The 26,602-nt window shown below is 37.8% G+C and overlaps 1 protein-coding gene across 2 annotated transcripts in view; it reads right to left on the bottom strand.

The window, feature by feature from the left end:
• Stpg2 (sperm tail PG-rich repeat containing 2) overlaps positions 1-26,602 on the bottom strand; it is a 344,055-nt gene that overhangs the window by 263,186 nt on the left and 54,267 nt on the right. The window contains exons 7-10 of one of the 2 annotated variants that reach the window (XM_038311496.1): positions 18,551-18,658; positions 15,698-15,854; positions 8,598-8,758; positions 492-584 (exon numbers count right to left, since the gene is read on the bottom strand). In XM_038311496.1, the coding sequence (XP_038167424.1) occupies positions 492-584; positions 8,598-8,758; positions 15,698-15,854; positions 18,551-18,658 (519 nt within the window). The remainder of the gene's footprint in view (positions 1-491; positions 585-8,597; positions 8,759-15,697; positions 15,855-18,550; positions 18,659-26,602) is intronic. The other variant, XM_038311498.1, reaches the window with a different exon arrangement.

The following is a 26,602-nucleotide window of genomic DNA, read 5'->3' as shown; positions in this document are numbered from 1 at the left end:
TTCAATCTGAATGAAATAGTCAACTTCATTTTTCAGTTTAGTTTGCTTTACTTCTTCCATTTATTCAGTATAAGTTATTTACAAAATTATCAATTGTTTGAAAAAGTCAGATAAACACAGTTTAAAATGCAAGCTAATAGGACTTAAAGAATCATTGGTGAGTCTTGGATTTCAAAATATAATTAAATTATAAACGAAAATGCTTTATGACTAAACTGAGTTGAATCTAAAGTAGACTTTCTATTTTAAATTCAACACATTAAATTCAATTTTCATGTATGGCCTGGTAATAATGTCTCTGACTCTACAAATTCATGTAACCTGACTCTTACAGCAATATGTACTTTTGCTAAATGTGGGAATATTAACTAGTCAAAGACATTAGAGCAGGTTACCGAGGTCCTTAACTAAGTCTCTAGTGTAATTCCTACATTACACTGTCTGCTCCACTTCTAAAGCTGCATGTAGGATGATTGCAGGATTCTCCTTACCGTATCTGGAACTGCTGGAAGTCTTTCTGTTCTTGACAACAAAGCAGCATTTTCGTTAATCAAGTTGGGTAATTCATCAAGAATTCCAACAACCTGTGAATTCAAAATAAGAAAAAGCATGTTAAAACAAAACGTTAAAAGAGTGTATCACTTACTTTGTCTATGTAATTAGCACTAGAAACAATAAACTTTCAATAAATGAAGCTTGGCAATATTATTGCCCCACTAATACCAGTAGACAAAGATTCAAAATTCAAATTTTACACAGGATATAAAAGAAAATATTTAAATTCAATGAGTTAATAAAATGGAAATAGTTTGTTATAAATCCTGTAGTTAAGTATAATGGAGCATCATAAATTATTTAAATACATAAAGGGATGCTACTATGAGGTTGTGTCTCCTAGGGATGTCAGAAACTACTCCCATAAAGTCTCACCAACATTGCTGCCTAAACATGATCTGAACAAGGGCAACAGCAATAGACAATACTAGTGCGGACATGGGAAAGCCCAGGAGTCCTCAACACTAGAACTACAAACAACTAAGGAACACTAGAGCAAGGTAAGTAGTTTCCACTGAAGAGCACATCAATTGGTTTACAATAACAAATGATCAGCCCTGAAAAACACATACAAGTAACATTAAGCAGACTGAGCAGGTTTTATATACATAGTTCTTAATTTATATGTATATTCATATAGCAATATTCATATATGCATATAGCAACAATTATTGAAAATGAGGCCATCAATTTGAAAGAGAGCAAGTAGGGGTGTATGAGAGAGCTTGGAAGAAGCAACTAATGGTGGAATTATGCAATTTTACTATAATTTCAAAAATTAAAAGTAAAAAGCTGAGTGTGGTGATACAAGGCTTTAATCCTAGCATACAAGGTGAATCTCTGTGAGTTTGAGGTTAGCCTCATCTACAAAGAAAGTTCCAGGACAGTCAAGACTGTTACACAGAGTAATTCTATCTTGAAAAACAGGAAAATAGCCGGGCGGTGGTGGCGCACGCCTTTAATCCCAGCACTCGGGAGGCAGAGGCAGGCGGATCTCTGTGAGTTCGAGACCAGCCTGGTCTACAAGAGCTAGTTCCAGGACAGGTTCTAAAGCCACAGAGAAACCCTGTCTCGAAAAACCAAAAAAAAAAAAAAAAAAAAAAAAAAAAAAAAAAAAACAGGAAAATAAATAAATAAACAAAATAAACACATTAGAATTAATTTTAGCTATATCCAAATATATTTAGATATCAATTACTTTTCAGTATCACAACCATATAGTGCAACCTCAATAATAAAAAATTAAAATTTATATTTTCAATTATATAGCATTATTTGTTAGCACTTTATTATTAATACATAAAACATATTAGCTAAAATTTAACTTAATTATGTGCAGTTCTGAACTAATACAGTTTCTAAGTAAAATGATCAATACTCTTTTAATATGATAATTTCTCACAAGCATTGAAGATGCAAATCAATAAGCTAGAAGAAGCAGGTAATCTACAATTTTAATCTATAATTAATTAATCCCTGTAAAGCACTGCTTCCAATTTAATCTAATTTATTCATCTGGACTCATTTAAACTGTATAAACAGTTGCAACATTCTATGTTTATACACAAAGGATAACGGTTTATAACCCCATCTTTATAGACCTCACTGCTTTCACTTTATAACTTAATATTTGTATTTTGTATTTCAGAATTTGATGTATAGTAGATAATGGTCTGATATATCTATTTCTTCATTCATTTTATGGTTAACATTAATTTACTAAAAAGCTGAATGCATCCTTACATGTTATCTCTGTAAAATTATCTGCTCGTTTCGCCAAAATGCTGAGGTTAGTTCTAGCAGTAAACCCAATTTTGTGTCAAAATGACAAAAAACTAAGAGTAAAGCAATAAGGGCCCTGAAAACATGGGAACAGAGGAGCTTACTTCATGACAATAAAAGTACATGTGACAAACGTAAACCCAACATTATAGAATATAAGGACAAAGTTAAAATATTTCCAATAAAACTGGGGAAAGTTGGAGGTATCTATTTCCAACAAATATATTACACTGAAGCACTAAGAGTTTCCCAACGTAAATTAAATTGCAGACCAGACAAATACACTAGTAAATTCTTTCAGAACCTTAGAGAAGAGCTGCTAACAGAAATGCTCCTCAAATCACTCATTAACTAAAAGGAAAATAAAAGATTGTGCTTAAATCATCAATAAATACTTGGAAAATGTTCAACATCTTCAGTATCAGGGAAATGAAGAACAAAACCGTACTGAGATTCTGTCAACCCAGTCAACATGGTTATTATCAAAAAACAGAAATGAGAAGCTGGAGAGAGAGTCCAGTCGTAAAGAGCACATAACTGCTTTTACAGAAGACCCAAGTTTGGTTCCCAGCACTGAGTTCCCAAGAGAATTGAGTTCCTCCTTCCTTCAGTCCAACTTCCACGGTACCAGACAATTCTATGCAAGCTGCCGAGGGTGGGAAACAATGCATACTCTTACCCAGATGCAACACCTATGAATCCCAGTACCGTAACTGGAAGTTTCTCTCTTTCCCACCAGTTCCGAAATAAACACTGATTAATATTAACACAAACTGTTTGGCCAATGACTCAGGCTTCTTATTGGCTAGCTCTACACATAAATTAACCCATTTCTAATAATCTGTATTTTACCACGACACTAGTGGCTTGTTACCTCAATCTTGCTTCCCCAGCAGCTGCTCTTGTCTCCCCTACTCTCCCTTGTTTTTCCCTTTATCTTTGCTTGGATTTCCTGTTTAGCTCTAGTCTGCCTTGCTATTGGCCAAATCAGCTTCTTTATTAACCAACGGTAATAAAACATATTTACAGCATACAGAGATACATCCCACATCACAGCACTCAGCAATATGGCAAGATATCCATGAAGTTGCAGTAAGTGGCACACATGTATTGGTAGTAACCAACAGCTGTCTAATTGGATGTATAGCCCCACTCAACAGCAGGGAAATCATGCCTGGAATTAGAACCTAGCCAACATCTAGGGCTAGTTAAGGCATTAGAAAAGAATCAACTACCACCACTTTGACAGATCCCCATAATTCCTTCTTGTACTCTAAATCTTATCTTTATACCCACAGGTAAGTAAAACTACCACACCTCAATGAAGAAGCTTCTCTTTACACCAATTAGAAGCCACCACAGAAAACCACAACTGGACACAGTGTAGAGATCAATAGTTTGCAGGAGCCTAATTCCAATGAATGCAGCTATATCACAATGCCTGGATCTATGGTCCAGGGGACATTGTAGAAGAGGGAGCATAAAGATTATAAGAGCCAGCAAATCGGTTTTGAAACAGCCTGTCCTAAAAGTAGCTACATAAACAAGACAGGAGGAAAGCCAATATCAATAGACAAGCTAACATGGACGGAAAATGCCCCTAGGCAAAGAACTATACACATTGATTGCTGAGAGATGGAGAATTGACCGCTCCCAGGGATGAGCCCCTTTACTGGCTGTCCAATACAAACTGGGAAGTCTATATACAAATGACAAAACTAGTCTCAGCATGTTGAATTTAAATGTTTGTGCATATGTATACATACATACATATGTTTGTAAGAATGTTAATCAAAGAAAAGATATTATCAATTAGAGAAAGAGGGTCACTGGAGGGATTATAGGAAGGACATTATAGGAAGGGCTGAAGATCACCATGTTAAACCACACAGCTAGGCCCATGAAAACAAATACTAAATGCTTTCTCTCTATGTACAATCTAAACTTATTCTGAAAACAAGACTTGAAGTTAGAGGAGGACTATATGGAGCAGCCCTTATAAGAGACCATCAGGAACAAAGAGCGGACTGGAGAAGGACAAAGGGAAATATGAAAATAGTTAAATGCATACTATATATGTATTGAGAATGTCATAATGAAACTCATTAGCTTATGCAATCAATATATGATAATAAAAGAAAGAATTCTAGAACTGAAAAAGAACATGTGAAATTAATTTTGTGCACATGTATATATTCCTTATGCTTTTTTCTTTGCTTTTTTTAAATTCTGATTTGTTTGGGCAATTTTTGTTGTTGTTTGCCTGTTTGTTTGCTTCATAAAGAGAGAAAAAATAAGAAAGGGCATGGAGTTGGGTAGCTGGGGAGATGGGTAGGGTCTGGGAGGAGTTGAGGAAGAAGAAACCATATTAGAATATTGTATTAGTAGAATTTTTCAATAAAAAAAGAAGAGAAAAATATTTTTTAAAGTAATTCAATAGCTCCATTTTGAAAAACACTTAATCACAGACAGGTTCTTCTAACACAAAATTTATACACACAAGTGTGAAGAGGGAGAAAGTACAAGGCAGAGGTATACTAAGAGATGTTCAGAGTCTGACAAATAATCCAACATACATATGCATCAGGATCCAAGACGTGGGAAAGGACAGGCAGAAGAAATAGATGAAGAAGCAACAGACAGGAATAATTTCAAATTGATGCCACACAGCAAGCCAAGATGAAACGGCTCTGCAATTTGGAGACAGATGCACTGAAAGGAAAGTAACACTTAGTCATATGGAATATGTAAAGGAGAGACACAAAAACATCACAGGAAAAACTCACTTCACAGGAAAAACAAAATGGAGAACAACCCACGTCTCACTAGAAGACACATAAACATCACTAAAGTGCTGGAAGTAACCAGCAACCTAAAAATTCACACAGCCCCCAAAATTTCAAGCTTTATACAAAACCGACCTTTAAAGACAACCCAAGCCTACAATAACTCAGCAACAGCCGACCTATACAAGGAGAAACATGAGGTCTCTATTTTTCAGGAAGACAGAAAAAAAGTTCCCAACAGAAACTGGAAAATGCAGAAAGGAGTGAGGCACATGGTAATGGCATACCAGTGAATACAGACGATGCAAAGTAGTAATATTACAAGAGTTTAAAATATACAAATTTAGAATCTGGGATGATGTAGCAAAATGGAGTAAAAATGTTCTAAGTTAGGACTGTTAAAGAAATGATAAGACTAATTATTTTTATTTGGATGACAGTGACCAGAGAATGCCAGAACAATGGGAAACTAGGACTAGTGAACTAATAGTACATTTTACACAAAGCATAACAAAATGTTTTAAAAACTGCTAAAATTCATTACAGGTCCCTTAAAATCACTAAGGTAGATTTAATGTCCTAATTTACAATCATAATTAAAATATGCTTGTATCAAAGTGAACCTTATTAAATACATAAAAAGATATGTAAGAAAAAGTTTGAAATGAAGTTTAGAAATACAAAAAAAATCTGACAATCTAAAGACTAAAATCCTTTAGAGCAGATATAGTCATGTTAAACTTCTTCATTGAGCAACTCATTAATAAAGTAGTAACTTCAATGGAAAATAAGTTGACAAAACCAGAAAGCTATTGAAGACTGTCAGATACACTGGGGGGGGGGGGGTTGAGGGAGTGAGAGGGAAAACAGTAAAATAAAAATGTCTGTAAATAATTAAATGTAGATATCAGAGTATCCTATTATATTCTGTTTGAAGTTACCAAATATTGTGAGTTTCGAGCACTAACAGAAGACACAGGCTCCTGAACCAGAGACAAGGAGCTTGCTACCCATCATGACATAGCATGTGTCAGCAGACCTGTGCCAGTCCTCCCTGTCCAAAGGGCAAGCTAGCGACCAGAATGGTGGGACAAATGGATCCTGCAAAGGTAGCTTTTTATGGAAGAAACATGAGTATAAGGAACATGAGTTTTTTATAACGGGAAGTTAGCATGCCCTCTGTTTGAGGCAAAGGTATAATATCTATGAAAGTTGTTTATATAAAACCGTATTGGAAATAGATTCCTGAAAAAATGTGCAGAAGCAATAAAATATTTACATAAGAAACAAATGTGACATATATTTGCTTAGAAACAAATCTGAAAAAATAAACTTCAAAAATAGTAGCGAACTAAAAACCTTGATGCTTAATAACATATTACGTATAATAAAATGTTCCTGTACCATTCATCAGAACATTTGATTAAACACTTATAAAATTCCCAAATTTTTCAATTAAACTTATTTATTTTACAACCCTACCACAGTTTTCCCTCTCTCCTTTCCTCCCATTCCCTCCACCCAACTCCCCTTGTCCACCCACCCCCAATCCACTCCTCTGTTTCTGTTCAGAAAAGGGTAGGACTCCCATGGGTATCAACAAAGCTTGGCATATCAAGTTGTGGTAAGACTAAGCACTTCCCCTTGTATGAAGGCTGGGCAAGGCAACTTACCATTAGGAATAGGTTCCAAAGAGCCACCCAACACCTTAAGAACAGCCCTTGATCCCACTGTTAGGAATCTTACAAGCAGACCAAGCTACACAACTGTCATATATGTAGAGAGCCGGGTCGGTCCCATGCAAGTTCCCTGGTTATTGCTTCAGACTCTGTGAGCTCCTTTGAGCCAACGTTAACTATTTCTGTGGGGGGAGGGGGGTTAATACCCTTGATCCCTCTGGGTCTTACAATCTTTCCTCCCTCTCTTCAGCAGGATTCTCTGAGCTCAGCCTAATGTTTGGCTTTAGATCTTTGCATCTATTTCCATCAGTTAATAGAAGAAGGCTCTCTGAGGACAACTGGGGCAGTCACCAATTTATGAGTATATCAAAATATCGTTAGGCATCATTACATTAACTTTTTTTTCCAATCATGTTTGGGTATATCCTAAGTCTCTGGGCTATCCAACCTCTGTGGCCAGCACTCCAGGCAGTGATGGGCGGGTTCCCTCTTGTGGCATAAGTTGCAGGCTGGACCAGTCATTGGTTGGCCACTCCCACAATCTCTGTGTCACCCTTACCCCAGCAGCCCATAGGTCAAACAAAGGCTGTATTTCAAACAACCTAGATTTCCCTCACCCAAAGAATGGATAAAGAGGCTGTGGTATAATTTACACAATAGAATATTACTCGGTGGTAAAAAAAATTACATCTTTAAATTTGCATGCAAACGGATGGAACTAGAAAAACTTATCTTGAGTGAGGTAAACCAGACCCAGAAAGACAAACACAGTATGTACTTGCTCATAAGTGGATATTAGATGTAAAGAAATGGACAACTAGGCTAAAATCAACAACCCCTGAGAAGTTAGGTAACAAGGAGGACCCTAATAGAGACTGGGAGGAGGAAACAGATAAGATCTCCTGAGTAAATTGAAACTGTGAAAGGAATAAGGGAGGGGTGAAGGGAAGGAGGGAGTAGAACATGAGGGAATGGGATGGTTGAGTTGAAGGAGGGACGGGGAGAGAGGCAAGGAAAGAGATATCTTGATAGAGGGAGCCATTATGGTGTTACAGAGAAATCTGGTGCTAGGGAAATTCCCAGGAATCTACAAAGATTACCCCAGCTAAGACACCTAGTAATAGTGGAGAGGGTGGCTGAACTGGCCTTCCCCTGTAGTCAGTCAGATTGAAGACCAACCTAATTTTAGCATACAACCTTAATCCCGTAACTGATGGGAGCAGATGCAGAGATCCACAGCTAAGCACTCCAGGGCAGAGAGTCCAGTTGAAGAGAGGGAGGAGGGATTATATGAGCAAGGGATCAAGATCATGATGGGGAAACCCACAGACAGAGACAGCTGACCCTAGCTAGTGGGAGTTCACTAACTCTAGACTGACAGCTGGGGAACCTGCATAGGACCAAACTAGGCTTTCTGCATGTGGGTGACAGTTCCGTGGCTTGGGCAGTCTGTGGGGCCACTGGCAGTGGGACCAGGATTTATCCACAACACATGAACTAGCTGTTTGGAGACCATTCCCTATGGAGGAATACCTTGCTCAGCTTCGAATCAGAGGGAGGGGCTTGGTGTTGTCTTAACTCCATATGCTAGACTTTGTTGACTCCCCATGAGAGGCCTCACCCTTTCTGAGAAGTGGAGGAGGAATGGGTGGGGAGCAAGTGGGGAGAGAGTGAAAGAAAGGAGGGTGAGAGAATTGTGGTTGGTATTTAAAATGAAAAAAAACTTTTAAATAAAACATTAAATAAATAAATAAAAATGAATCACAAAAATAACATTTTGCCATTAACATATCACCTGATAATCACAAGGTGCTGGACCACTGGAAACTTCTTTCTGATCTGTGACCAATGTTCGAGGGACAGAAGAACCAAATGCAGTTTTCTGTGGTTTCTTCAAGTTGGTGTTTTGAACCTTGGCAATTACAGTGTTACTTGCAATATCATAAGAACCAGGGCCTAAAATTATGAAGAACATTATATATAAGAATAAGTACATAATATTTTAAAGAGAGGTTCATATATTTCTGGCCAAAGTAAAATGGTATAAATACTTTTTAAGATATATCAAGATATTATTATTCATATTAATGAGTAAATATGAATGAATGTCAGAAATATGCAAAAAAATCAGTGACAAAAGTCTAAATGATCATACTTATACAAAAATTAGAAAACACAAGTTCAGAACAGTTGCCTGGGACAGTCATGGAGTGGACATTAATGTCAAGGTGCTTGTGAGAATCTTTAAATAGTGATAGGATTGTTCCAAACCTTGATAATAGCAGTGGTTATCCTTGTGAAAGGCAGCCTGATACCATTTGAAAGTCACGTAATATACTGAGCTGCAAGGACCACTCAAAGAAATCACTGACAAAAGAAATCAATGTGCTGAGAAGGAACATCCTGAGAACGGTACTAACTCCTTACATCCATACCTAGTAAAACATACTAATCTTTACTAGTGCCCTACTTTGCTTTCTGTTACAGTAATAAAAACATTGACCAAAAGCAACCAGGGCACAATCAGACTGAAACAAATGCATACAGATCAGTGTCTGTCATCTGAGATTTACAGTGTGGGATCCAAAGAGTTTGGGCTGCTCCACCTCTCCTGCCCTGCTACTCACAGTACACAGCTTGTCTTGCAGATTTATGCTGGTTCAACTGCACACCTTCCACAGTCTTTGGTAGTCACCCCACACTCCTGGCATCTCAATATACTAAGATATTCACTGCAACAGAGGCTGCACCTCTTGGGCTCTCTCTGGACTCAAACCCTGCTTCAAGGTGCCAACCTCAACTTTTCAACAGTTTCAAGCCTGGGTGGGGCCTCCACTACAACCGAGGCCACACCTGTGTCAATGACCCCCTGGCTACTCTACAGGGCTTCCAACCTTCCCAAATGGTGCCAAGCGGAATCTATTCTCTGTAATCCCTTTATGCCTTCAAAATCAATTAGCAGGAATTGACCCAGCAGAAATTATAATGTCTTTATACATTTTATACTGATGCAAATAAATCAGGAAAGGAAGGTTACAAATCAGAAGATTTAAGTAAAGTGGATCAAAGCCGTTATGATTCTGTCCAAAATTCTGAATTATATCTTATACTTATGGTACTAAGCAGCCAAACACTGCTACCTGCAGGAGTAACACAAAGGGTACTCAAAGAAATGAAATCTGGCAGATGGATGCATTCCATTTTATAGAATTTAATAAACTAAAATATGTAGACCACACCATTGATACCTACTCAGGTTTTCAATGTGCACCTGCTCTAAGTTCAGTAAAGGCTAATTCAGTAAGCAAATATTTGCTAAAAGTTATGGCTACCATGGGTATACCTATACAAATAAAGACAGACAATGGTCCAGCATATATCTCTGAGAAAATGAAACAGCTCTTTGCTTGTTGGAATATAAAGCATATTACAGGTATACAACACAATTCTAAGCAGCAGGCACTTAAAGAAAGATCAAATCAAACTCTAAAGGATATGTTAAATAAACAGAAAGGGATGATAAATACCCCCAGAAATAGATTGCATAATTCTTTATTAACTTTGAATTTTCCTAAATGCAAATGAGGTAGGAATGGCAGCTGTGGAGAGACATTGGCTAGTAGAAATAACGACAGAATTAAATCAGGCAATATACTTTAAAGATGTGTTGTCTTCAGAATGAAAACCAACCAAGACTGTATTACATTGGGGAAGGGATTTTGCTTTTGTTTCTACAGGAGAGGAAAAGTTATGGATACCATCAAAATTGATAAAGATTCAATTTGAACAAGAGACTCCTCTTAATTAGAAGAGATGACAGTTTATCAAACAGCAAGGCCATTTAATCTAACCTAAACTAACAAATGCTTTTCATTTGATCAGACATAACTTGCCAAAAGAGAATCTTCCCAAAATTAGGGCTAGGAAAGGGTTTTGTTTCTGTATTTTTAGGAGAATAAAGTTATCCAGCTAAGGAATCTGAAGACCACTGGACAATTGAGACATCTAAAGAAACAGGAAAAATGTCATCTAGGGAAAAAAATGTCTCAAGAAAAAGAGTAAATTGGCCTATTAGCATATCACATTTCCGACAGGATAAAATTTCATAAATCTTGCCAAATGTTTGTTTCTGCTGTGCTCTGCAGACATATAAAAGTCTTTTAGTACTGTATTTGAAGCTGAAGTGTGGCTCTCTCCTTCTCTAAACATAGCATGCTTATTAAAGTAAAATCTAAAATCCATTTGTCATGTCAGAAAAGCCACCTGGAACTCCCAAAAAAAGATATAGTAATCCTCCTGGATATTGGAAGTAGACACGATCGCCAGGCAAAATTGGGAACTTGAGGGTTGGGCAAGACTGGGCCAAGGGAAGATGGGGAGAGAAAAGTGTGAAGGGGAGAACGGGGGGGGGGGAGCTCGGAGGAATGGGGTGCTTGGGATATAGGAAGGGTGGATATGGGAGCAGGGAAGCATATATCTTAATTTAAGGAGCTACCTGAGGGTTGTCACGAGACTTGACCCTAGAGGGGTTCCCAGGTTTCCAGGGAGACGCCCCCAGTTAGTTCCTTGGGCAGCTAAGGAGAGGGAGCCTGAAAAGGCCAGTTCCTATAGCCATACTGATGAATTTCTTGCATATCACCATAGAACCTCCACCTGACGATAGATGAAGAAAATGACAGAGCCCCACATTGGAGCACCGGACTGAGCTCCCAAGGTCCTGATGAGGAGCAGAAGGAGAGAGAACATGAGAAAGAAAGGCAGGACCGTGAGGGAACCTCCAGCTGGCGACAGATGGGGAAGGTGACTGAGCCCCACATTGGAGCACTGGACTGAGCTCCCAAGGTCCCGATGAGGAGCAGAATGAGCGAGAACATGAGGGAGAAAGTCAGGAACGAGAGGGGTGCGTTCACTCATGGAGACGGTGGGACAGAACTAATGGGAGATCACCAACTCCAGTTGGAATGGGACTGATGGATCATGCGACCAAACCCGTCTCTCTGAATGTGGCCAACAGCGGGGGCTGACTGAGAAGCAAAGGACAATGGCTCTGGGCTCTGATTCTTCTGCATGGACGGGCTCTGTGGGAGCCTTCTCAGCTTGGTCGATCACCTTCCTGGACCTGGGGGGAGTTGGGAGGACCTTGGTCTTAGCATAGAGTGGGGAACCCTGATGGCTCCTTGGCCTTGAGAGGGAGGGAGGGGAGGTATGGGTGGAGGGGAGGGGAGGGAAGGGGGAGAAGGAGGGGAGGGAAGGGGGAGGAGGAGGGGAGGGAGGGGGGAGGAGGAGGGAAGGAGATGGAAATTTTTAAATATAAAAAAAATAAACCATGAGGGAAAAAAAAAAAAAGAAAAGCCACCTGATATGAGACTAAAAAAATAAATATTTAATGACTTTATTGCAACTAATCTCATAATCCTTTGGTTTTAAATTGACTCTTTAACTGATTTTCTTAAAGTATAAGATTTTTAAGATTAATATATATTTTTTAACTTTTTGTTATGATAATAATGGTCATATAGAGTACTAATCAATTCTAGAAAAAGGTTTCATCTAACTTCCTGTACATGATTTCTCTGTCAGTTTTCTGCAGTGAATCATGAGCACACCTAACAACAACCTTTGAAATCTCCATAAGGAGGATAGGGCCCCACAACGATGGTTTATCCAGGACTGTGATAACACCACTAAACTGACAAACATCACCTAAAGATCAGTTTTGGACTACAACTACTCAGTACAATTTCAAGGTTTCTAGGTGAGATGGTCCAGCCTAGCAGACTACTCTAACCAGACTTGAGACAAGCCCTGCACTTGCTCATTAAGTAGAAAATGGACAACAAATGATAGTTTCCTCTCCCAGGACTTGACAATTAACCCAAATTTTTCTTTTCAGGGTCTTCTAAACATGCAGAAACCCCCAGACAGCAGGAAGAAAATTTAAGAACAAGATCCACATTCCCAAGAGGTGGGTGCCGTGAGTCACGCCAGAGGAGCAGTGAGTTGCAATTGAAGTTCAGCTTTCAGCTCACCAGAAGGGAATCCTCTGATGGGTCAATCTCATCTAGGCAAGGCCACGGGATTACAGGCCCTGGAGTGTCTTTTGTTTCTGCTGTGCCTTTACATGGTTGCTGAGGCTCTCTTTCTCTGGTATCTAGCATGGTGTAAGTGGACATGGGGAGATCTCCACTGCCTGTAATATAACGTGTTTATCTCTTGGAAACATCCTGTTCTATTGGGCATTTTTACCTGTGAATTGTCAAGAAGATAACCTAAAGGGAAAAAAGCTGTACTGTCTAATTTGTCTATACAAATTTTTGATGAATAAAAATAAATACAAGGATATGTTTCATTGCCAAGGTCTGTGATTCTCACCTAAGGAGCTGCATGGATTGTAGCTCAAGTCAATGGCTAATACTTGAGTTTCAAAAGCCCAGCAAGTTCAAATTCCTTAATCTTAATATTAGAAGATATGTTCACAGCTCTTGAGAGTTCATCACAGCTAAAACAAGGCTTTGAAGATAACAAAGTTAGGCTAAGATATTTTTTAAATAACTCTGAGGTAAAAAACCCAAGAAGGCAATCTAAAGGTTTAGAAGGCACATAGTTGAATGTAGAACTCTTTAAGGTCAGGGAACAAGAACAAAGGAGCCCAATTATTACTGGCTGGCGTATTCTCCTTGCTAGGTTTGATTGATGACCAAAGGTGATGATTAATTCCTTATACCCATTTCTGTCCTCAATCTCCTGATATAAAAATTTATTAATGAATGGATATGTACCCTAAAGATTTAAAGTAGACCTGACTGATTCTTCGTCATATATAAAAGTTTAGGTTTGTGATTTCTCTAACATTTTTATAAGATTATCTTTCAAGATAAGTAATAAAGCAATTAGCCCTTTCTTTGTAACTGCAAAATTCAGCCTGCCAGTAAAGACCTGACAAAGACCTTGCTTGCCACATGGTTAATCTATAACAAATCACTTGGGTATGAATGTATGTGGGCTCTTGGCATAAACTTGCTTTTTACCTGTAATACATAAAATGTTTAATCATGTGAGGGAGTTGAAAAACATGTTTTCACCTATAATCATTCACATGAAAAATGGAATGCAACTGTTTTGACTTTTGTACTGCCTGGAAGATTGTGTTGGGGTAGAAAAACTGTAAACAACATGAGATAGAGAGAAAGAATAAAGAAGAAGAAGAATAAAGAAGGAAAACATCAAGAGAGTTTGTGAGTGCCTTTTACCCTAACCTCAGATATAAAAGTTTAGCCTCACCAACTCCATGATTCCTATCAAAGCCCTGTGCTGCTGGAGGCTGATCCCCAAGCCAGCAGTAGGTGGGGTGAGTGGGTTTTTGGTCATTCAATGACTTATAGATATTTGTCATTGTTTGGAGGATTTGTTACAATTTATTATTGGTAATGGTGAGGAAAAAAATCTAAACAAAGGAAATTAGATTCAAGGTAAAGGGGGATAGAGATATGATAGGTTGAATGGGTAAATTATTGAATCCACTATGAAAAGAAAAAGGGAAGGATATAGATATGATAAGATAAAAGGTAGATACTTTTAAAAAGCAACTACTAGTTTTAAATGTTTTACATTGGGTTTGAATTTTGTATATTATATACAAATTTTTTAGATTGATACAAATTTGAGATTAATTTTGTTAGCACATACTATACATACATTTCTACTCATGTTCAAGGTATTGTACCTATACAATTCATTTCACAATGTAATGCAAATTTTTAATCCTTGAAAATTATTATTACCAACTGTTTAGGATAATAAGGAAATGCTGGTTAGTAGTTAATCACCTATTATAATCAAACTTGCAGTCATATTAGGTATGTTTTCAAGATCAAACAGGGATATATTTTAAATAGAATGCTCATCTTCAAATACTTCAGGGATCTACAGAATATGGCATTTAATATGTCTTAATAACAAAGTTTTTTTTTATGAGAATGTGACAGGTCTGCTCCTGGCAGCACCACTCAACTTCAGAGAAGATAATGGGCATCAAAGAAACTCCACATGGACTTTACTTTCTTTGTGGCAGAAGTAAGCCACTGGACAAGAAAATGTCCTTGCCTCAACTGTTGACAGTATGTCATCCAAATTAGACAGGCAGGACACAAAAGAGGGCGACTGCCAAACATTTTCAAGACAAGGTGGGGCAGACCTTCAAAAATCCTGCTTCATGGAAAAGTCTATCAGATATTCTATGCTTGTAGGCCAAAGATGGATGCCCCAGATTTGCAGAGGAAACTTGTGTGACTGTCCAGGCAGTCAGCTATTTTTGTCATTCTCACATTTTTTGGAAGTGACTTGCTCACACTTCCCGCTTACTCAGTATTATTTCCTTCTCGGTTCTCTGAGGGAGTTGAAAACTAAATACTTAAAGTTACAGTTTTCCTTGTTTAACAGACTACAAAAGAAAAAAGAAATTTATTAAAGAAATCTAGGTATATAAGGTTGAGAGACATTAAAAGATAATTTTGAATTGCTAATACAAGTTAGAATCAAAAGGGAATAATGAACAACACTCGAACTCACCAAGTAGGATAGATAATGGAGTACTTTCTCTGAATTTGTCAAATGCAAATGGACTAGGCATTGCTAATGTATTTATTACCTGTATAAAACAGGATGAGACAGGTCTCAAGCTCGGACTCAATCTGAGGATTCCTGGAGGCAGGATCACTCATTTTCTGTCTGAGGTAGAGGTAAGAGCCAGTGGCTGGCTGCTTTGCTTTTCTGATCTTCAGGTTGAACCACAATATCTGTCTCTGGGTTTTTAATTATTCATGCTACATATCTACATATCCATCTTGTGAAGGACAAGAAGTTGCATGCAGTTAGAGTGGAAGAGTAACAGCAAACCTGGCATTTCCTGTGCCGTGTTGTCCTCTATGAACCGGGCAGCATTCTGCCCAAATGGAGAATTGTGTCCTGATCTTTTCTTTGAGCACTTAATAGCAGTTCGTATTTCATTATATGTGCCAGGAGCTGGGGTACTTGATTTGATAGACGCAAATCTCTAGGAAAATGAACCAATAAAAAAAAACAGAATATTCACAATTGATTAGTTAAAAGCTGCCTTCTGGGTGACAACGCATCTAGAGACTATTTCTCCATGCAACAAAAACAATAAAGATGAATTAAGATCTTTTGATCATTGAAATGTAATATACTTACGTGGCTTTTGGTAAAGGCTCTGACATACTAATACTATTATGCATGCATGTGCCTCACTTCCTTAAGAAAGAAATAGTGTTGAGATGAGATTCTAGTTCTAGATGACATGATATGGACAATTTTCACTTCTAAATACTCTTCACCCAATAAACTGTATGATCTAACACGATTTGTGTTATATATTTGTGTGTGCATATATGTGAGGGGTCTGTGTGTGTGCATGTGTGCGTGCATCTGTGTGTGTGTGTGTGTGTGTGTGTGTGTGTGTGTACAAATGTCTGCCTAGGGGAGCCAAGGTCAAATCAGAAGTCTCCTTCAGATGCTTCTCCACCTTAAATACAGGGTCTTTCATGAACATGGAACTCACTTGTTGGGTAGACTGGCTGGCCCAGCAAGCCCCAGAAATCCTCTTGTATTTACCTTCCAATACTGATGTAGTCAAATAGCGGCTACCTGGAGCATTTCTACCTTTAACCACCTATGCTATGGTAAATAAAATAACTGCCCATGTGTTTCCATTTGCTTTTGCTTTTAGAAAGATTTTTTTAACTCTTTCTATTCCTCTTGATTTTTACCACCTGTGAATAAATGAAACACTGCCGTGCTTCCAAAAGACAAACCACACTTTATTAAAAGCTTCAAAGAAGTACTCATTGATGCCGCTCATTTTCTCTCTACGTCTGTGATCTTGCCTGTATTGTGGGTAGTAATTCCCAATAAATAACATTTTCTTATTCCGTGGTGGAAATTCATCCATAGGGTGGTGAATTTCATAGTACTGGCATAATATCAACCAACTTTCACAGGTCTGGGAACCACCAAAGCTCTCGGAAGTTGATATGAGTGCACTGCCTCTGAGAGCCATCCCAGCTCCTTGCCATCCTTTCCAGAGAGCCTACGACATTGCTCTCCAGCTCATCCGGTGTGTGTTTATAAAACCAAGCAGTCGTGTGCGTGTTTTCCTTTTGTCCTTCTTTCTTATACAAAACTGCAGTGGATCAAATGTCTGCATTCTACAATAATAATAATAATAATTAAGGCCAACTGAGGGCCTCTAAGAGGAACAAGAGATGGACACGTTGGCTCCGGGGTGTGTCAATTTTTAAAATATCATGAGTAATTCTAAAGTGCATCCAGAATCGGCAACCATGGTTACAAAAAAAAAAATAATTGCGTTTTGTAAAATATTATGTGAAAACATGAGATTTGTTGCATTTTGGTAAAATATTGGACCCTTCCTGAAATATGTCTAAAATTTCCCAGAGACATAACCATATTTACTCCCATAAAGCAGAAAATCTGACCCTAAGTCTACCTTCTTAGTTGAATTGTTTCTTTTTCTATTGTTATAATTAATGTATCTTTTCATAAGGAACTAAACATACTACCTCTATGAGACAATTTTGTTTGGTTTTATCTCCTCTATGTCTTCTACCATTATTCTGTCTTTTACTATCATCCATTTGAACAAATTTTTTTCTTTTCCATTCATAAAATATAATTTAAATGATTGGTAAAAAATGATATAAAATTAGAACTTTATATATTAGATGAAAGTTGTATAAAAGCTAGAAAGTGGTAGTTAAAAACTGTATTTTTAAAAATCAAGGGTATACGCGCGTACACACACACACACACACACACACACACACACACACTGTCCTTTATATAGACCTCTTATGCAGTTCCTTAAGTACTATTAAGTTGCTCAAGACTAAAATCTAATATTCACTCTTGAGCCTTTTCAGTCCCTCAATACAACATCTAACTCATTAAAGTGTAATCTTAATTATATCTATAAAATATATCTTTAATATATCTACCTGTCTCCAAGGAGGAGATCTTAAATATAGTAAAAGCAAAGTGGTTGTCTATAGTCACCTGAAAGGTAATAACTTTCCCAAGTTAAATAAAATAATCAGAGCTGCACATAGTACAAGCAGATAAATTTCACGACCACCTTATCTGATGGATGCCACATCATAAATGTTTATCGGTCTCTCAATTCTCTTGCTCTAGAAATACATAAACACCTTTTAGTATCTTAGGATGTTCCTTGAATGATGGGAAGCAATTGCTATGACTGCAGCATCACTGGTAAAGGTCCCCATGGCATTTACACGTATGATCAATGGCAGGTATGACAGAACACCTTTACACCAGTCTCCAAAATTCATATATTTCCACATGGGCTACACTTAATACTCCATGCACGCAACTGGCAAAACACATATTAGGATTCAGAATAAAATTGTTATTTCTGATCACCTGAACTGAATGTTCACATATTCAAATCTTATTAATAGGAAGTATTTAACAGATATTCCCAGTTGAAATATTCATCTGTGTATTATAGTTATTACTCAGTCTCATTTTATGAAAGTCTACCTACAACTTTGCGGATTTGCTCAGGTCATGCCCATTTCTACTTTGCTGCACATCATTTTGCTTTTTATAATTTCCTTAGACACCTTTGGATTTATTGCCAGACCCCATTATGCCTATTACACTATGTAGATAGAATGGCTGTACCATTACCTCAGACTCAGAAAGGAAAACGGAAGATGCATCATTTACATTTGCTGTTATACTCTGTGTCTTCTCAAATTGACTTTTAATTTCATACTTTCCAGGTCCTGGTACTCCCTAAGTTACAGAAAGAAAGAAATACATTAAGAAAGGATTTTCTTTCTACAATATCTAAGAAAAGACTGGATAATTCTTATAGGCTATTACCAAAGCCTGTCATTAAGAGGAAAGCAGAGGGGGAAACTTCCTAACAGCAGAAAAAAGAAAACAAAAGAAAAAATGTCTTGAGCAAAGCTTCATTTAGTGCTGAGAGCATACTACCTGAAACTTTGCTGCCCTCTACTGATAAAGTCCAAAAAAATATTCCTCGTTTTTCACATAACTAACTATAAAAAGAAAGAAATATGATTTTAATTGTCTTTTCATTTCAAGGTATAGAGCTATAGATAGACAGATAGATGATTGACAGATGATAGATAGATAGATAGATAGATAGATAGATAGATAGATAGATAGATAGATGATAGATGATAGACAGATAAATATTCATTAGCAAATACCTTATTACCTTGAAACAGTATAGTTGGTGACAGAAATAAGTAAAAAAAAGTTAAATTCACATCTTTTCATATATCTCCCATATGTTTTTCCACAGCTAAAGAATTTCTCACTGAAATACAACCATCCTGGCATGACAGAACCAATTCAATCATAATATTACAGATGACAGCAGATGTGGCTACCTCCAGTGATCTTACACAAGACTAGGATTGTCAAGAGTCAATCACAGATCAATGAAAGGTTCATAGGACTACACCCTTCACTACTGAACTATTAACAAATGGATACTGAGGAGAGGTAGACATCAATTCAGTCACTCAACCGCTAATGCATCACACACCCATATTCACGTCGAAACCCATGGCCACATAGATAACTCGGTTAAACTCAGCAAGTTAGAAAATAAAATAAATCCCAGTGCTTGGGAGGCAGATGCAAGTGAATGGTTGTGAAGTCAAGGCAAACCTAGATTAGCTAGTTAGCTTCAGGCCAGCCAGGGCTCCATGATAAAACCCTGTCACCAAAAATCAAAAAAAAAAAAATATATGTGTTACTTGGAAGAAAGTTTTGTGGTGGAAATTACATAGGAAAAGATAGCTACCAGAGGAGAAAAATATTCACCAACCTTACTCCAGCAAAGTAGTGGGATACAAAATTTATACACAAAAATCAGTATCCTTCTTATATACAAAAGACAAATCAATTGAGAAATAAATTAGGGGAAAAGTACCTTTCACAATATCTAAAAACAAATAAAGTATCTTTGGGTAACTTAACCAAGCAAAAGAAAGACGTGTAGAAGTTTGAATTATCCCATAGGAGGATAGGGAGTGAAACTATTAGGAGGTGTGGCCTTATTGGAGTAGGTATGGACTTGTTGGAGGAAGTGGGTCAAGCTGGAGCTTTGAGGTCTCAGATGCTCAAGCCAGGCCATTGGCTCATAGTCTCTTTCTATTTCCTGCAGAGTAAGATGTAGAACTCAGAGATCCTTTTCCAGCACCATGTCTGCCTGCATACTGCCATGCTTGCCACCATGATGAAAATGGGCTAAACTTCTGAAAGTGTAAACCAGCCCCAATTAAATGTTTTTCATTATAAGAGATGCTGTGGTCATGGTGTCTCTTCATAGCAATAGAAATCCAAACTAAGACAACTTGTATTATAAAAACTTTAAGACACTGAAGAAAGAAATTGAAGAAGCTATCAGAAGATAAAAAGATCTTCAATGCTCATGGATCCGTAGGATTAATATAGTGGAAATGGTCAACTACCAAAAGCAATCTACAGAATAATGCAATCCCTACAAAAATTCCAACATAATTCTTCACAGAAATTGAAAGGACAATATTCAGCTTCATATGTAAATGAACAGAAAAGTATGATAGCCAAAATAATCCTGAATAATAAAAGCACTGCTTGGCCCAACCTTCAAATTGTTCTAGAGAGATGTAATAATAAATCTAATACAGTTTATTAGCACAGACAGACACATTGATCAACGGAATTGATGACTCAGACATACTACAGTAGAAACTTTCTAAGATATATTTATGCATGCAGTGACCTAAGTGAAATCACTAATGGCCTAGGAAACAGAGCCCCAGCTAGACATCTCTTATCACCAAATGAAACTCCCAATATCCAAGATTTCATTACATCTAATCAAAGTGTTGGCCACAGGTGCCCCACAGAAATTTCCAAACAACTTAGGCTATTGCCAAGGCTCTTGGTTGCTCTCCACAAACTGATGGTAAAGCCCCATTGCTGAAGACAAAACCTGCACAACCCATAGTCAGGCTGGGGCCTACAAAGAGCCTTCACCCCTACGTGCTAGTGTCTTTGGCACAGAAAGGTACTCTGCAAGCTACCAAAGGAGAGAGGTAAACACAAACCCAGCTATAAACCCGTCAGTCTACAATGATGACCTGAATAATCCGAGCTAGTGCAACAGTGACAAAAAGATTTTAAGAGTAACCAATCAATAATCTGATTTGATTTATGGCCAACTGCATAAGATGGAACCTTCCTGACACTGCTCATATGGCCTAGAACCTGAGACCAGACACAGGGGTATTGTTTTCCTGTTGACTTAGTGGCCACACCTAAATCTACTGATATTTTAACTACCATTTGTGGCCCCATATCGCCTCAGTCAGCATCCTACCTCTCAGTCAATGGTCTACCAGGATTTCCAGTCTTACTGGCAACAGCCAGGCCATAGCCACCAAATGTAGGTTTTAACTAAGTCTCTACCATTCTGTTTACCAATAAAGACTCAGAAGTCAGATGTTGGAGTGAAAACCTACTGGATCAGAGAAGCCAATAAGCAAACAAACAACCTTCCATTTTGACTGGAGACCCAGCAAGAGAAGTATCTCTCCACTCATCCCAAACCAAAAAGACAGCAAATCTCTAAGTCCCTCCCTACCCCTTCATCTCTATCACTTTACAGGTGTTTGTAAACAGAGGATACTCATTGGTTTCCCAGTCTCACACAGAATATTAATTACACCAATGTTTGGGAAATGACTCAGGTGTATTCCTAGCTAGTTCTAACATCTTAAATTAACCTATTTCTATTATTTTATATTTTACCCTGAGGCTCATGGTTTGTTACCTCTTGTTTCCTGGGCAACTACATGGCATCTATCTCCTTTGGCAGATACAGAGCATCTGCCTGACTCCATCTACTTTTTCTGTCTCTGTTCAGATTTCCAGCTAAGCCACTGGCCAAAACAGCTTTATTCATTAACTAATAAAAGCAACATATATACAGAAGAACATCCTACATCATGTATTCCTGGCTCCTCTGCCCTGTCTATGGCTAATTCCTATCAACTAGTTGCTGGCTCCATCCCCGATCCAATGTTAATTTTATTAATGCAGTCTCGGAGTTTCACAGTGCAATCAAATATCCCGAGACATAGGGGAAATCCAAAATACTACCTGTCCTATTAAAGGAATATAGCAATAAAATGATTCCTAAAAACACTCTGCTATATTTGTAGATCAGTATCTTACTAAGCCATCATCAAAGAAGCTTCCTCCTATGGTAGATGGGAACAAATACTGAGATCCACAGACACAAATTACACAGAGTGAGAGACCTTGGAACATTCAATCGTAACTGGGATGTCTCCATCAAATCCTCTACTCAAAGCTCAGGTAACCTTGAAGAAGAGGAGGCAGAAAGATTGTAAGAGCCAGTGAAGATGAAAAACAACAAGAAAACAAGTCCTTTTAAACACAGCAGTACCAAAGCAATATGAACTCAGAGAGACTGCAGCAGCCTGCACAGACCTGCACAGGTCTAAGCCAGATGGGATCCCAGTGCTGAGAGAAGACTTGGAACAAACCCCATATCTAACCCAGAAGCTAACCACTCACAAATGAAAAATTAGCTTTTTCTAAGAGTCTCACTAGGGACACAAACATTCTTAATGGCAGGCTCATGCCCAGCAGTTAATAGACAACAAAACAAACTCAGTGGCATCTTTGGTCCATAATATTCATAATATTTTGTCATGGCATTCTCTCTCTCTCTCTCTCTCTCTCTCTCTCTCTCTCTCACACACACACACACACACAGATACACACACACACACTTCAAATACTTTGTAGGATGTCTCATGTCAGTACTGGCTCCTACAATTTTCTCATATTTCAGTTCAACAGAAATTTGTGTAGAAATTCATCAGTTTTCTCACAGAGACATGGAAGTTATATTGTGAGCCCAGGGGTAAAATTCTGCCTGAGGTTGCATTGTCTCAAGCTTTTGTAAATATCGCAAACAATCTGGTAGGATATTAGGTGTTAACATTGTAAAATAGTTTAATTTTGGTGTACATCCTGTCATGCCCATAGATGTTGTATTATTCAAGGTCTTTCCTACACAACTACTTGCAGCCATCTTTCAGAGGCTCCTCCTACAAAGGAAGATGGTGATTATGTGAGTGTCTGGAAGAAAAAGGAGACCTAGAGATGGCGGTTTCTGAGGCTTTCGATCGTAAAAGCCTCCTTCCTAGATGGATGACTAGATATGGGGCAAGTTGGAGAGTGGAATTTTATACCCACATCGCTGAACAAGGAAATTTCTCAAGGGCCCCTAAGACTTTGTGGGACATGAAAACTGAAGGCATGGGGCAACCCCCAGGACTGCTCTTAAAACAATGCTCAGCTGAGAAATTTAGAGTTTAACAGGGTGAGCTTGGGGTGAAATGGTTAGGCATGGAGTCCAGTTGAAGGGCCAGACTTACAGCAACTCATAGAGCCTGACCATGCAAAGGGGCCACACTGTCAGTGAAGGCTTATGAGAGCCAGTCCACCAAATTAGTGAGCACATGACCAAACACATGTCTTTCATTGATGCTCTGTATTAAAAATGTATGAATTATCCAAAGAAAAAATTTTCTTTGCCAGTGACCCTTGTGACTGCCTTGTGCATGCCCACTGGTGCAACAGCAGCCTGAGCATCACACTGGTAACCAAACACTTATGACTGCATTTAAATCCTGTTCAACAGATGCAAACAATACCTTGAATTATTACTAGGCCTAGAACCTATAGCCAGGCAGTTCATAAGCCCTATGAGTGAACTTATTGCTATTCTTCTAATGTGCACAGCAATAAACCAACAAATGACTACTTGTATCACCCACAGATAAATGTATCTGTCAGTCCTTACTACAGAAACATCAATTTGCAGAAGACAGTGGTTAACAAAAAGGCACGCAATTGGTCAAGGCACAGAAAATAAAAGACTGTAGAATGCTCAGCCCTACATGGTTCTTATATATTGCACCCGTCCTCCCAGGCCGCAGGGAACATTATGGAAATGTGGGGAATGGCTGTAGAGCAGAGATGGAGGACGACTAAAGGACACAGCTGGCAGCTGCACGTGCGAATGCACCATATTGTCACGAAGAACATTTGGGAAGCAAAAGTTGCCTATGATGGGGGAAAAGTTTCCAATAAAGCCTTAACAGAAACAGAAAAAAAAAAAAGCAAGGCAACATGAACCCCTCCCGAAGGCCATGACTATTCAACAACCAAAGACAGTTAAATAAATAAGAGTCATATGGAGTGCACTAGCAAAAATAATCAGTGACTTCAAAAAGCATACAAATAAGCAGATTAATTCAGTGACCCTAGAGATGGAAAGTCAGCAAAGTTTGAATGATCCAGGAAAATGGATGTACAAATTGACAATATTGATGAAAATCTGAGCAACAGGGAGAAAATTTCAGCAAGAAAATTGACATTTTGGTATTAAAAAATGATCCCAGTAAATGAAAATTTTAATTGAACAACAAGAACAAAAAACAATGAAGACACAACCAAAGTTGTGATTAATCAGAAGAAAGAATAACAAGTGTGGAGGACAAGGTCAACTAGATACTACAATCAAGTGTCACTAAAAAACAAATATCATGACAATAGCTAAGACTCCTGAATACAATGAAGAAAGCAAACTTAACCATGCCAGGGGACACAAGCCTGTAACTCCAGAGCATGAGAAAATGAGGCAGGCAGGAGGATCATGAGGCTAACCTGTCATATAAAGTGAGTTCCAAGCAAGCTATGTAATGAACCCTATCTCAAAAATAATTCATCAATAACAATTATTATGATGGTGATTACTATGATGATGATGATGATGATGATGATGATGAATTATCTTCCTTCAAGGCTGCTGCTATTTGTATTCTTTGTCTACAAGAAGCCAGAAAGTTCATTGGTGCTGTGTCACTTTAGTAGTTGAGCCCTATTTTCTGTTACTAGTGCAATCATGAAAAGTAGCACAATGCTGTCTTAAGGTGCTACATTTTGAGTTCATTGAATATTCTATAACAGATAACTAAAAGGACTGCTAGTCACCAAATGGTTTCCAGGCACTATTTCAATTTCAATTCACAGATATGAAAACCACAATACAAATACATGATTTCCAAAAAGCACCATAGTGTATAAGAGGTTGGGAGTGATACACCGCAATCCCTTACTTCCATTTCCAGATATCAATGTATGTGTGAAACATTCTGGCTAAGAAACGCAAGCAATGGTCAGTGAAGTCAGAAACAGAGCAAGGTTGAGGGAAAGAACAGTTCAATTTTAAATATTAGTTTCTTAGTTCCTATCTGACATCAGAGTGGAGATATCATACATGCATTAATCTAGACAGGTTGGAACTCAAGGGAGAATGAGTGCTATAAACACATAGTGAAAGTAATAAGTACAGACAGGAGTATCTGAAACCATAAAACTGCATGTGTTTTCTGGGAAACTGCATAAATTAAAAAGATAAAATGGCTAAAATACCATATGATGTTTATGTGATTCTTGATATTATATTCATAATATAAAAAACAGCCCCTTCACTAAAGATAAAATGGATTTTAAAAGTATGTCCCAGATATAATTAATACTCGCAGTTCATCCTCATGATGGATTGAACAGAGTAGCATGTAACTTGGATTTGAACCATAGAGAGCATCTGTCAATTACAATTGTTTGCATAATTAGAATGTAAACTTTTGATTCGTTAAAAAAAAAAAAACAATGTATGATTTGATTCTGATCTTAGAAAGCAAAGATTCTCCATTTTTTAACTAATCAGATTTAAGCAGAACTAAATCAAATAAACATGGTAAGGCAAACTCTAAAGCAATTTGGAGAGCATCATCATATTAATCAACAGCAGCACTATGATTGCCACTGGGGCTCAACGCCACACTTGAGTTGTATGTCATCCAAGCCAGAATATTAAATTAGAGACGGAAGTGCTTTGTAGGCTAAATCATGTACTTGTTACCCGGCCATATAACAGTAATAGAAAACAAAAATAGCACTCTGATATAAATCTAGGCAAGCAAACCAAAGGAGGAAAAATGTAATGTAAGTCACTGAGCTTGGCCATACATTGCTCTTCCAGAGTATCATACAGAAAACAGCACGAAACTCAGGAACGCTCATGAAAAGCTAGTTAGATTCCATGATATATTTGCTGAGTAACAATTCATGTCAGCACTGGTATTTGTACCTCAGCTGAGCCAAAACCATAAATAGCAGGCCAAACCCACACTTCCCAGGCCTGAGGTAGGCTGAAGAAGACCATCCTGGAACTCTCACCACACAAGATTGTTCTGCGAATTTTCTTCACCAAGAAAACAAATGTTTTTTATAGTTCTCATGCAATTGCTACATCCTCTATGTGATGGATCTAGTAGCAAACAAGGTTCAAAATGCCTATTTTGGCAAACTGGTACTATGTAAATGTTCAGAGTCAATACTTATTAGTGTGCAATGCAACGTTAACTTCCACAGGCACTTAATTCCTCTTTCCTTTAACAAACCTAAATTCTCCATTCAAGAAGAAAATGTTATCATTAATTGAATAATAGACAGTTGTAATCATCCAAATGAAATAATATTAAGGATTATAAATCATAAATTAACTGAAGAAGCAAAGTAAGATTGTTAGTACTATAGTCACAAAAAAGA

This window comes from Arvicola amphibius, chromosome 14, assembly GCF_903992535.2.
Source record: "Arvicola amphibius chromosome 14, mArvAmp1.2, whole genome shotgun sequence".
Taxonomy (NCBI): Eukaryota; Metazoa; Chordata; class Mammalia; order Rodentia; family Cricetidae; genus Arvicola; species Arvicola amphibius.
The sequence above is the reverse complement of the archived record's forward strand: the minus strand, read 5'-3'. Positions and strand labels throughout refer to the sequence as shown.